The sequence below is a fragment of the Anser anser genome (genome assembly GCF_964211835.1).
Source record: "Anser anser genome assembly, chromosome: 13".
NCBI lineage: Eukaryota > Metazoa > Chordata > Aves > Anseriformes > Anatidae > Anser > Anser anser.
The window spans coordinates 8,129,434-8,142,611 of NC_139734.1; the positions used below are offsets into that span (position 1 = coordinate 8,129,434).

General features: G+C 53.0%; 1 protein-coding gene across 4 annotated transcripts; it reads left to right on the forward strand.

The window, feature by feature from the left end:
- The first annotated feature begins 84 nt into the window (after positions 1–84).
- Positions 85–13,077, forward strand: LOC310880741 (uncharacterized protein). 4 transcript variants are annotated; one of them, XM_083796956.1, is made up of 13 exons: positions 85–216; positions 635–810; positions 1,400–1,526; positions 4,390–4,444; positions 5,174–5,287; positions 5,810–6,148; positions 8,060–8,329; positions 8,702–8,818; positions 9,889–9,990; positions 10,205–10,330; positions 10,556–10,648; positions 10,999–11,091; positions 11,765–13,077. In XM_083796956.1, the coding sequence occupies exons 5-13, from the start codon at positions 5,272–5,274 to the stop codon at positions 11,917–11,919; spliced, it is 1,311 nt and encodes a 436-aa protein (XP_083653082.1). In that variant the 5' UTR covers positions 85–216; positions 635–810; positions 1,400–1,526; positions 4,390–4,444; positions 5,174–5,271; the 3' UTR covers positions 11,920–13,077. The 4 variants fall into 4 exon arrangements, with proteins under 4 accessions (XP_083653082.1, XP_083653083.1, XP_083653084.1 ...); XM_083796957.1 differs by having other exon boundaries at positions 201–810; positions 1,412–1,526; XM_083796958.1 differs by having other exon boundaries at positions 201–810; positions 1,436–1,526.
- The last annotated feature ends 101 nt before the right edge of the window (positions 13,078–13,178 follow it).

Sequence of the window (13,178 nt, forward strand, 5' to 3'; positions counted from 1 at the left end):
CAACACTGGTGTATTGGCTTTATGTGGCAAGGTTTTGGTAGCAGGGGGGCTGCCAACCAAGTGATGCTGATTGTGCCTCGGAGAGAGCAGACTTCAGAAAAGAAAAAAAAAAAAAGTGTGAAGTTGCTGTGAAGAAGCAACTGCTGTGAACAACTGCTGAAAACAGCAGCTGGGGAGAGGAAGGAGGAACATAGAAACAGCCCTGCAGCCCCCAAGGTGAGTGCAGCAGGAGGGCAGGAGGTGCCCCAGGCACGCAGCTGCAGTTCCCCTGTGGCCTGTGGAGAGGCCCCTGGGGGAGCAGGCTGTCCCCCTGCACCCATGGGTCCCACATGGAGCAGATCTCCACGCTGCAGCCCGTGGAGAGGAGCCCACGCAGGTGCAGGGGATCTGGGGGAGCTGCTGCCCATGGGGTACCCATGTTGGAGCAGTTTGCTCCTGACGGGTGGACCCTGTGCTACAGACCCGTGTTTGGAGCAGCTCCTGGGGAGCTGCATCCCATGGGAAGCCCACGTAGGGTCAGTTCCAGCAGGACGCATTGTGTTGGAGGAACTCCATGCTGGAGCAGGAGGAAAAAGTGACTTGGTCAGCAGAGAAATCGTTATTTCTCTATTTTTTTTCTCCCTGCACTTCCGAGGACGGGGAGGAAGAGAGCAGCGTGCTGAATCAGAGCTGGTGCTAGGACAGCTGTGCTGGGGCTCCACAGAACGGGTTAATTTTTTTTTTGCTGGGAGGCTGGAGCAAGGCTGCAGGGAAGGCACAGTCCTCCAGGAGTGCACTGCTGCTGCTTTAGGAGAAGAACAACAGGGCGAGGTGAGTACAGGGCCAGGAATGCGAAAAGGGGTCGGGCTGGTGGGGTTGGGGGCAGGAAGATGGGGACAGAGCGATGGGGACAGAGGAACAGTTACGGGGATGGGGACAGGGACAGAGCGATGGGGACTGGGATAAAGCCAGGGGGATGGAGCCATGGGGACAGAGGGGCCCCCCTGCTTTCCCCTAGGGCTGCAGCTGCTCTCCCCCACAGGGTACTGGGATCTGCTCCCCCAGCTCAGCTTCCCCTCCTATCCAGCCCCATAAATATCAAATAAACACTCATAGGCAGTAAGCACTGTGTGGAGTTCAGAGCTCATAAACATCCCGTCTGTCCCCACTCAGCCCATTCCTGTGTTTTTCCATGGCTCCAGCATCTTGCAAGGCTTTACACTTAACTCGGAGGTTAATGTAAAAGTTAATCCTCCAGACCACCATTGCTGGGTTCCCCCTTGCCTCCACCACCATGGGTGGGGATGTGAGAAGCCTCCTCACCCCAGATATGTTCATCATTGGGCTTAGGGCTGAAATTTTGCCTTAAACTTTCCTGAAATATTTTTTCCTTTTTGCTCACTCTCGCTTTTGTTTTGAGCACAAACTGTAGGACTAAAAATAATTTGCTTGCCAGTTTGCGTTAGCTGCGAAGAGCCATGCTCCTCTACAGCTGTCCTGCTATTTTTAGAAGACAAAGCAAGATTTTTCCTTCTGCTTAATTACCGGTGAGTAGCATTTTTTCTGCTTTTCACCAGTTTTGGTAGTCCTTTTTGCTCTGTGAGACAGGGAGAGCTGAGCTACACCTCTCTCACAACAGGGATTCGTATTTGCTAACCGGATGTTTAATCTGAAGCTGTGGGATGATTTGCATCTTTTTTGATGTCAGGAGAGTCCAATAGATCATTCCAGATAATTCATTTTGCAGTGAGGTCTTTATATATGAGCTGTCAACAAGAAGAAATATTTGCCTGCTGTGTATCTGCCCCATCCTGATAAGCACACCTGAAAGCACCAGCTTGTACCATGTGCTGTGGGAAAATACCTGTGGTCCTGAGTGTGGGAGCTGAATTTGCACATTCCTGCTATTTCTTCCCATTATGAGGCCTTTTTCTTCCCTGTTTGAGGCCCTTGGCGAGGGCTGATAATGACCAACCCCCTCTGCTCCCTGCCCATCCCCTGTGCTTGCCCTGCACAGCTGCTACAAAGCAATAACACAAGGGCTCACAGCAGTGAGGGGCCCACGAGCAATGCTGGGCGAAGCTGGCTGCAGACAATCCTGCTTTTGTCAGTCCACACAGGAATTTTTTTGTTTTTGAGGTCTGAAGCTGCGTGCGAGCCGCCTAAGCTGGGGGAAAGCGTTTCCTTTTCCTAAGGGCTCTGCTGGCTCCCCAACCAGCATAGAAAGAGCCTGGGCTGGTGTGGCTCCTCTGGCACAAATAGCATTGCTATTTGTGGGGGTGGCTGCTGGTAGTGTAGCCCTGACCCCCGTAAGGGGCTCTTTTCAACAGCTGACATGCAGCTCATCCCTGCAAAAGGCTGGATAAGCGCTGCTGATGCATCTCCCGGGGCTGATGAGCTGGAAGCAGATGGCTTACAAAGAACTCTGTGAAACACCAGCAGGCTAGTGTGCTTCTGCTTCATTTTTTCCCCATGAGTGTTTTGTAGAAATGAAAGACAAGACACAGAAGAGATGCTAGTTATAGTCCTAAGTCTATCTATCTTCATGAGCCTGGCCCCCCTTTTCTGTGTTCTAGCTAAACTTCTTGAAATATCTGCCCTCATCGAAAGTCTCTGTGTTTGCAATTGCCTCTCATGCCACAAATATGTGTGGGAGGTGAGTTCATGTGTCTCACTGAGATACAACGGCCTATGTGATTGCCGTTACGCTTGACCAAGTGCCTGACTTATGTAGGCATTTCCTTCCAAGGGCTCTTCCCCATTTCCCCAGGTTTCTGAGGAAGGAGATTTTATCTGCTGGAGGAGGGATTCATCTTTCAGAAGAACAGCAGCAAAGTGCACAAGAGCTGCATTGCACGCCCTTCTTCCAAATTTTCCTTACTCTCCATCACCTGGGGATCCTCAGTGCGTCTCCATGGGCACAGGGAGAGCTGGGAGGGACTCCAGCCCCCAGCAGGAAAATCGGGCATTTCCATGCTGGTTGGGATGTGCCTGGAAAAAGGAAATTCTCCATCTATGAATGGTGCCAGCTTCCTACACAGCCATTGTTCTTACATCCTTAAAATAGTTGCATACGCCATAAAACAAAATATCTTTCCCATTTTCCTGTCAAAACCCACAACTGTTTCTTGCCCAAACTTTGGAGGATACCAGAGAAAAACAGCCAAAAAGTGGCTGATCATGGCACCAGCATGAGGAATAAGCAGGAGGAGTTAGAAATCCGTGTTCGGTCGGGAGATTATGACCTGGTGGCAATTACAGAGACATGGTGGGACAGCTCACAAGGCTGGGCTGCGGCCATGGACGGGTATGTCCTGCTCAGGAAAGGCAGGCCAGCACGGCGAGGTGGCGGAGTTGCTCTTCACGTGAGAGAGCAACTACATTGTGTTGAGTTCTGCCCAGGGGCGGATGAGGAGAGAGTTGAGAGCCTGTGGGTGAGAATTAAGGGGCAGGCTGGCGTGGGGGATGGTGTTGTGGGTGTCTGTTACAGGCCACCAGATCAGGATTGGGAAGGTGACGAGGCCTCCATTTCCTAACGGCTGTGCTGGCTCCCCAGCCAGCATAGGAAGACCCCGGGCTGGTGTTGCTCCTCTGGCACAAATAGTGTTCCTGTTTCTGGGGTGGCTGCTGGTAGTGTAGCCCTGGCCCCCATAAGGAATCTCTGTGTTTGCAACTGCCTCTCATGGTAGAGTTCAGGATCTCATGTGGCAGGAACAGAGTTAGTGTTCAAGGACTGCTTCTTCTGAGCTCAGGATCAGAGTATCCCAACAGGTAGGAAGCCAGGAAAGAGAGCCAGGAGACCTGCATGGTTAAACGGGGAACTGCTGGGCAAACTGAAGTGGAAGAGGAGAGTCTACAGATCATGGAAGGAGGGGCTGGCCACTTGGGAGGAATATAAGGCTGTTGTCAGAGGATGTAGGGAGGCAACTAGGAAAGCTCAGGCCTCCCTAGAATTAAACATTGCGAGAGGGGTCAAGGACAACAGAAAGGGCTTCTGCAAGTACGTTGTGGATAAAACTAACACTAGAGGCAATGTAGGCCCACTGATGAATGAGGTGGATGCCCTGGTGACAGAAGATGAAGAGGAGAAAGAGACACAAAACTGGGAGGAGTGGCTGACATGCCGAAAGGCTGTGCTGCCATCCAGTGAGACCTGGCAGGGAGAAATTTAATGAAATATAATGAGGGGAAGTCCTGCATCTCTGAAACCGCATTTCTCAAAATCCTTTTAGGAGGGCAGAAGCCAGGCCATCAGCTCCATCACAGGGGTGAACACAATATGGCTGGCCTGTTTCCTCTTCCCTTGGGTTTTGGCTGCTCTTGGGGTGAGGATGCTGGGTTGGGCATCTGCTTGGAGTGATCCAGAAGCAGCTCCATGGTTGAAATGGCTTTTGCCTTCTTTTCCTTCAGATGCTGCTCTGATGTTTGCAGGGGTCCATGGAAGCCAGCTGGATGCTGCCAGGAGGTAATGTCTCTCTGGAGTGGGCCCATCCTCCAGCACAGGTTCTCGTCTCTGCATGAGAAGCTCCTTTCCGACCAGCCTCAGGCTGTCTCTAAAACAGACCATGTCTCTAAAACAGACCTTGTCACTAAAACAGACCATCTTGACCTCTTCTGGTCCCAGCTGAGACTCTAATTACAGGACGGTGAAATACCTTTGCCAAAAATATCAGCTCCTCCCCCGTCATCTTTGCTCCAGGCCTTTGCAAAACCCAGCAGTAAATTCGGTCCCTGTCATCCAGCCAATGATTGCATCTGAGCTCTGCAAGCCAGCTTCGAGCAGTGTTCCACCCCATTGAAAAATGTGCTAGGCGCAGACAGTTTGTTCTTGTGATCGGTTGCACAAAGGGGAGGGAAAGGGCATGTGATTGGGGTTTTCCAAGTCACCACGATGACGGATATGGCAGATGCAGAGCCTGCAGCCACACAAGTGCTGAAGAGCTAAATCTTCTCTTGTGGGGAGTGAGGGAGTGAGCTCAACCAGAGGAGACGAAGTGTTTCTGTACAGGCAGGGGCATGGCCGTCATGGGCAGCGGCTCTATAAATGGGTGTTGAAGGGACGAGGCAGAGCTGTAGCACTGCAAAGCTGCGGTGCAGGAAGGGCTGCAGAAAGCACCAGCACTGCTGCCTCTGCTGCCTTCGGCTGGCAGTGCGTGGGAAGTGCTGATGGTGCTTTTCACGGTGTCGTTCACAGGCTGGTCCATCACTGCTAGAGCGACCCTCCTGAGAGCGCGTTGCTGCAGAAGGAGCTCAACCCTCGTGCCGGTTTGAAAGCACCTGCGGGTCTTTGCCATGTCCTTCGCAGGCTGTGAGTGTGAGAGGGGACCTGTCCTTGGGCTGGGTACCACCGCGCAGCCCTGCTGCTCCAGCAGACCTGGGAGAGGTGGAGAGCGGGCACCTGCAGCATTCCACGCTCTCTTGCACCTCTGTGCTGCAGAAGGGCTGGTCGAGGCGTGAGCATCCTGGCAGGTGCCTCCCAGTGCTGCAGCATCACCGTGCCTGGGTACCACCAGGTTCAGGTGCTGAGGGAACTGGGTGAGGTCCAGGGGTGAACGCTGAACATGGTCCCACTGAGCAGCTCCTGACATGCAGAAGCCCCCAAGGAGCCCTGATTCCTGTTGTTTTCATTCCAAAAAGCAAGGAAATATTTGAACCAGCTAAGAAGCATTTTTATAACATGCCCATGATGTTATGATATCAGACATGTGCACAGTGGGTTTCAAGAAGTCAGTTGGGGCCTTTCCAAGAAGAGCATAAGAGGAGATTAATTTGTCCTTTGGCTTTTGCTTTGAACTAACCCACCCTGCTCTGGCTTCTCTCCTGTTTCCAGACCTGCTGCTGCTTTTGAAGGGGTCCTGTCTTGCAGCAGAAATGACACTAATACTGGCAGAGGAAGGATCCTCTGTCATGATGCATGCACCGGCTATCAAGAATGTGAACTTCACCGAGTGGGAATACATAAGAGACAGCACCCCCCAATTCATCCTGCAGTACTATGCGGACTCACAGTTAATAACCATTTACCCAGCTTACAAAGACAGAGTGGTTTTCTACCAAAACAATGGCTCCTTTGTCCTGCAGAAGCTGCGAGAGATGGACAGTGGCATCTATAAAGCAACAGTTGACTTGATGCAGGACAAAGCAAGAAAGACCTCTCTTAGAGTGATCAGTAAGTCAAAATAGGTTGAAAGGATGTTTTTCTCTGACCATCAGTAGGATTTGCCATCAGTAGGACAGACGGGTCCACAGGTATGCCTCCCCCTAAGTGGACTAGAGGAAAACTTTCTGGTTTCATTACTGCCTTGAACGACATGGACTGGAGACCCCAGAATAATTGCTGGGAAATGTTATAGTGTATTCTGAGAATTAATGTGGCTGTGGGTTGAGCTCTGGGTCGGGAATCCAGGCTGCTCAGTGCCTCCATCCTGGAGCGATGGAGATGGGGGGCACCTTCTGCCCTAACATGTATCTGCTTGCTTCACCACGAGCAGCTGCTCACAGGAGGCGAATGTCAGAAAATGCCCTCCAGAGACAGGATTTCTCACTCAGGCTTTGCAGTCTCTCCCTTCACACCGGCATTGCCTTCCCCTGCCTCTGCACTTCCCTGAAGGACAAACAGAAACGAGAGCTCGCCCTGGTTTGCAGTGCCCTTTCCTGGAGCTCAGCAGCACTGCGGGCCCTCTCCTCTGTGCTCTGGTCCATCTGGGGTTTGAGCAGTTTAAATGCAGGCAACAGTGGAGTCCTACTTTAGATCCGATGAACCACAGAATCACAGAATGGTTTGGGTTGGAAGGGACCTTACAGCCCACCTGGTTCCAACCCCCTGCCATGGGCAGGGACCCCTCCCACCAGCCCAGGATGCCCAAAGTGCCATCCAACCTGGCCTTGGGCACCTCCAGGGATGGGGCACCCACAGCTTGTCTTGGCCGCCTGTGTCAGTGCCTCACCACCCTCATAGTAAAGATTTTTTTCCTTATATCTAATCTAAACCTACTCTTTTTAGTTTAAAGCCCTCACCCCTTGTCCTGTCACTCCACTCCCTGACAAAGAGTCCCTCCCCAGCTGTCCTGTAGCCCGCTTTAGGTACTGGAAGGCTGTTAAAAGGTCCCCCCAGAGCCTTCTCTTCTCCAGGCTGAACACCCCCAACTCCCTCAGCCTGTCTCCATAGCAGAGGTGCTCCAGCCCCTTGATTGTCTCTATTGTGGCCCTCCTCTGGACTCTTCTAATACGTCCACGTCCTTGTGCTGGGGCCCCAGAGCTGAGCGCAGGGCTCCAGGTGGGGTCTGACGAGAGCAGAGCAGAGGGGGACAATCCCCTCCCTCACCCTGCTGGCAACGCTGCAGTCGGTGCAGCCCAGCACACGGTTGGCTTTCTAGGCTGCAAGCGCACGTTGTTGGCTCATGTCGAGCTTCTCATCCACCAACACCCCCAGGTCCTTCTCCTCAGGGCTGCTCTCCATCCATTCCCCACCCAGCCTGTGTTTGTGCTTGGGATTGCTCCGGCCCAGATGCTGGACCTTGCACTTGGCCTTGTTGAACCTGATGAGGTTGCACAGGCCCAGCTCTCAGCCCTGCCCAGTTCCTTCTGGATGGCCATGACCCCCTTCCCTCCAGCGTGTTGACTGCACCTTGCTGCTCTTTGGCTGAACATCAGGACTCCTTTGACCTCCCCCCACCCCACTGCTTGTGGGAGAACCTTTCTCCTCTTGGAAGTGTCCATAAAGTCCCCATCATCACTTCCCAGCATAATCCCAACGTGCAGCTCTTTCTGGTCGGTGTCCATGGCCCCAGGGTGCCATGCCTGAGCTCCAGGGGCTGGCGCTGCCCACCCCTGGGGAGGTACCGTGGCTTAACGGCAGCGGCTGGGACATCGGCTTTGAGCTTGGTGGATGTTGCCTTGCTCCTGCACTTTCTCCCCTTCCAGACTCAACCGAGGCATTGAGCTGAGGTGCGAATGAGAAGGGGAGGTGCTGCTCACCCCTCATGGGGCTTGCCGTTCTTGCATCTCATCCGGGGCAGGCTCTAAGGTGGGAGGAGAGGCAATCCCAGGCAGTGCTGCCATGTCGCTCTCTGCTTTCCAGAGCCCTTGCCCCAGCCCAAGCTCCTGAGCAGCTCAAACCTGGCCGGTTCACTCATCAACCTGACCTGCATGCTGCCACAAGGAACGGTGGCTGATGTCTCCTGGAAGAAGGACGGACATCCCCTTCCTCCCGAAAAGTGCTGTCGGCTCACTTGGAAGACCACCATGCTGCAGATAAGGAAGGCAGAGAAGTCGGATTGCGGCTCCTACTCCTGCATAATCAACAACTCCGTAAGCTGGAAGGAGGCAGCCCTCAACCTGACCGTGACAGGTTAGCATTGCCCTGCCGGGGTGGGTCCGGTGCTTTGCCACCTTGTCACACCAGCCCTGAGCCCACAGGTACCTGGATGAGACCCCCAGCAGCTCTGCTGTGGTCCTGTAGCTGGCAGATGTATTGTTCGTTGGCTGTCACCTCACTTGGACCTGCAGCCTTTGTGCATTTAGGTGCCAGCTCAAGCCCGCTCTGTCTTCTCCATCTCTAGCAGGTCTGGGCACCAGCACTTTGTCTCTGAGACCCTCACAGGTTTCAGCTGCCTCTCGTGGGATCTGCCATGCAAGGAAAACCAGTAATCCTTTAGGGTTTTGAGCTTGTTGCAGTCTCCTGGGATAGCCGCTCCATGTTGTGGGGTTGTCCTCCATGCAGGTCTTACACCTCCTGCCCGTGCTGCACAGATGATGACCGCTGCTGCGCTGGTGCTCGCTGCCATCTCTGTCGTCCTCTTCGTTATCCGGCTCTGTCAGCTGGGGAAGCACAAACTCGGTGAGTGCCCACGCCTGAGCTCCTCTCTCCATGCCGTGGGGAGGGCAGAGAGCGAGGCAAGCCCCTTCCTTCCTAACTCACCACGGTAGTTGGAGGAACCTTGCTCGGTGTTCATGGAGTTCATGCATTTCTTCTTACACTTCTGTGGCTTGAACAGAAGATAAAATTTCCTAGCAGCACTAATCCCAAATGGCCTTGTGAGAAATTGGGCCACCCAAAGGTATCATGGTATGAGGCATAGGAGATGTTTCCTGGGGAGAAATAAAAAGGGCAGGACACAAAGAGCTTCCTGCGTGGAGGTGCTGAGCGCTGACCAAGGGCCACGTGGCGTTGGGTTTGGCAACCAAGCACACTGGTGTTTGGGTCAGGATGGTGCAAACTGCTGTGCACCCACACCCAGGCTTACGGGTTAATGTGGGTGCTTCTGTAGCAAGATGATGGTTAGCAGAAAGGAGACCATAAGACCTAGCCAACAGCAAGTCCTCCCACACGGCCTTGGTAGCCTTCTAATGTGCTCTTCTACCCACCAAGAACAATCCCCAGAGCAACAGAAGCCATCTGGAGAACAGAGGTAAAACCCGACAGCAGGTAGGAAGGTTCTCCCACATGGATTCGTCTCCCACTGCTAGCACTGGAGACATGCATTGGGTCTTGCCTTTGGGGTAATCTCTGCTGAGGAGCTCTACAAGCCTGATGCTTGTGGCAAGAGCTTGTGCCATCTGGGCTCTTCCCCTCAAAATGCAGTTTCCAGAAGAAATCCAGTGTGTGTTGGGTGGGCAGAATTGTATTAACGTGTCAAACTAGATGAAACTGGTGTCTTGGCCAGCTCAGAGCAAGTCCAAAACTGGCTGGCATCTCATGGTTCCTCTTCAAGTCTTTAAGCCCTTTGGAAGCCCACCAAAAGCCTTTGAAGTCCACCAGGTTTTGTCTTTGAGGTTTCTACATCTCAGGAATTTGATTCTTTACAAGGGAAACCTGTGCTTGGTGTTCACCATCCTTTCGCACGTTGCACCCTGGATCCCTTGGTCAGGTACCGAGCCCTAACTCAAATGTATTTGCCTTTTGCCCAGGAAAGGAAGCATGGGAATGGTTAATGATGACCATCCTAGGGCTGCTGTGCACCTCTTCTCTCCTCCTGTTTGCTGCCTCTGTCATCTGGATGCAGGAAGACGGTAGGATTCATTTAAACTGAGTTGCTCTTCATTTCTCTGGTGTCTTATCTTTGACGACACCAAAGACCTCCAGGTCTCTCCAGCAGCATCGTTGTCTGATGTAGTGCTGTTTGGTTTGGAGAAATCAATGTCAGGGTTCGCTGCTCTGTAGTGTCTGCCTCGGCCAGGAGAAGCTTTTCCATCTCACCTCCTTGTTTAATTCTGCTCCCCACAGGTCATTCCGCTGCCTTCATCCTGCTCGGGCTTTTCCTCGTGGCTGTGATCGTGGCCACGGCACTGACAGCGGTGGCGATGGCGCCGTGCAGACCAGCAGTGCTCACACACTTCAGGTCCAAAGGCTGTGAGTTGCTGTCGGTGGCCTAAACCTCTGGCGCAAAAGGCCTGATGAGAGCCTGGGAGCAAACTCCGCAGGTTGTCACTCCAGGAGGGACCAGGCCCTGCCGTGGTGCGAGTCCGTGCGCATGGCCCGAGCCTTGCTCACCACTGAGGCCCCCCTCCTCCACGTGCCAGCCTGCCCTCCTCTCCCATTTCTCTCCCATCCACCAGAACTTCTCCCCTCTCCCAGGGCACCGTGTCATCCCGTGCATTACAGCCACGACGCTGGTAGTCAACCTGCTGTTCACCAGCCTCCTGCTCCGCAGCTTCCATCAGCTCCACGGTAATGGGTGGCCGGGTCGGCACCGCGTGTGCCCTTGCTCGCCTTCCTTCTGGGGAGGGGTGGGGTGTTCAGGGCGGGACTGGCCTCACGCAGGGCAGAGAAAGTCCTTAGGTGGCTTTGCAGGCTGGTCCTGCAGGAAGGGTGGCTCTAGTTGATGCAGTCGTGGCAAGCCTCGTGCTTAGCCAGGAGGTCACAGCAGAGCAAGGTTTGCCCCTGGAGCTCCACAGCGTGAAACACCAGGATGCTCCTCCCCGCCCCAGGGGAAGCCTCTGAATGACCTTCATGTTCTGTAGATGTTCAAGGGGGGCAGGAGAGCAACCACTGACAAGTTCTCACTGTCTCCTTGGCAGAGCGGGGCTGCTCAGAGGCTGTCGATCTGACCATCGGCTTCATCATTCCTGCTGTGGCAGTCCTCCCCATACTGCTGCTCCTCTTCCCGTGTTGTAAGTAGCCCACTGGTTTCCTTCCAGCCACACCAAGTAGCTGCTCCGTCACTGAGACCCCGCTCTCAGCTCCCACCCCCGGCATCAGGTCTTGAGAGAAGAGGCAAAGTGCCTCTGCTTCACCCAGGGATGCTCAAGGAGGTGTTTGTGGAAAACGAGTTTCTCCTCCCGAATGTGGAGGATGCTCTTTTGCTCTCCTCCTCACTCAGGAGACGTGGGCTGGTGCCCAGCTGGCCACTAACCTGAGCAGTAGTGAACCCACGGTGTGGCTCGCCGGCTCCCCAGAAACGCGTGCACAGCCTTCAGCATCACCTCCAGGAACGGGTGCGGAGAAGGCTCCATGAGGTGTTGAGGAGGAGGCTGGAAGGGGACCCCCTGCTTTCCCAGGGTGTGCAGAACATTTGGGAATCTGAAATACAAGAAATATTGCACTAACCTACCAATGGCTGGTACATTAGAGATGCAGGGGCTTGCAGGCAAGGTGGGTGTCCATCTCTGTGCTGCCCTCTGGCTCTCCATCCAGAACAGAGATCTGGTTTTGGAAAGAGAGGGGTTTGGCCACGGGAAAGCCTCCAAAACCCATTCTTCCCTGCAGTCGCATTTTCACATGTCCCGGTGAAGCTCAGGGCGGCCTTGGAAACGCAGGAGCCGATGCCCTCTCCTTCATTTTCAGTTTACAGGAATAAGCGGGAGAAGCAGCAGCAGCCGGACACCCAGGAGGCCACCCACAGCTTAGAGGCCACGTCCACCTCGGTGACTCACTGCCCACTTCAGGTGTCTCCTTCTCCGGTTGCTGCAGATCCTCATAATGTAACAATGAATATTTAATACTCACCGGGAAGCATCCATCTGCCTTCCTGCAGAACGGCACGGGCAGCTTTGTCACCACGCAGGGGGGTGCCATCAAAAGAACCAGTCACTGGAAAATCTGGTACATTCCTCCTAGGCCAGTCCAGAAACGTAACGAATGCCAAAGTGGATACTGGACAATTTTGAGTCTTAAGGATCCTTTGTAATGCATCTAGGTTAGATTGCTGCTCTTTTGTAAGTGAGCTTCCCGTGGTTCCCGACCGCTCACCTCCTGTCCTGCAGATCGGTGATGGGTGCTCGAGATCCTTTCCTTTTCCTCCAACTATGGTTGGGTTGGGCATTGCCACCAGAATGGACTGCTACAGCCTCACTTGTTGTGCCCCGCGTTGGGCACCATGTGTGGTGACCGAGTGCACGGACGCTTACTGTGGTCAAGTAAGAGTCTCTATTGCAACCCGGCTAGGCTCCTTTTACACACTTTCCTTCCAGAGGTTTTTCTTCCACAAAACCCTCCAGCCCCCCTTTACAGTCCTTTGATCCTTGTATTTCTCAGGCTCTTACCTTACCGCAGCCTCCTGTTCCCGTGCCGGGTTTTGGTCACACTTCGTTACTTTCCTGTTTCCTGGGCCTCGTGGCAGTCCTTGCTCTTATCTCCTCTTGTTATTTATGTATCCCCCACATGTCTCTTGTCTTCAGAACTCCCTTCCTGGATTTTCATGAGCCTTACCCACATTTCTAATTAAACCTACTTTTTCTACGTTTCCCACAATTTATCCATATACGTTGCTAATTAAACCTACATTTTCTGTATGATTACATATCCCCCACTGGTCTACCTTTTTGCAGTTGCCCTTTCCTGGGCCTTGACCATTATTGCTGTTGGCACCCTCTCCTCTTCTGATTTTTTATTTATAAATATATATGTTTTGTTTTTCTATATATATATTCTGATTTTTTATATATATTTAAAAGGACCTGTGACCTAGTCTGAGCTGATTTCCCTTGCACAGGCTCTTAACTGACCTTGTGGTCACACCACAGCTGTCATTGGTTTCCATCCTTTGTGGACTATAGTGTTTTAGGTTGAGCTGAAGGTCCTTTTTGGTCCCCCTGGTATCAGCTGAGAAACATGTTCATACATGAAAAATAAATAAATAAATAAATAAACAAAAGAAATCCTACCTTAGGTCACCTTTTTCCTCGCTTTGCTAGAGCCGCTCCAAGAAAAGGATTTCATTTGGATCCTCTGTTTGTGTCCCCACTGTGTCTCCTCAAGC

What these genes read in the sequence shown, in the direction of transcription:
- LOC310880741 (XM_083796956.1), top strand. An exon ending in CCTCAACCTGACCGTGACAG is followed by an intron (nt 8,330 to 8,701) that starts GTTAGCATTGCC and finishes TCCTCCATGCAG; the next exon opens with GTCTTACACCTCCTGCCCGT. An exon ending in GCTGGGGAAGCACAAACTCG is followed by an intron (nt 8,819 to 9,888) that starts GTGAGTGCCCAC and finishes CCTTTTGCCCAG; the next exon opens with GAAAGGAAGCATGGGAATGG.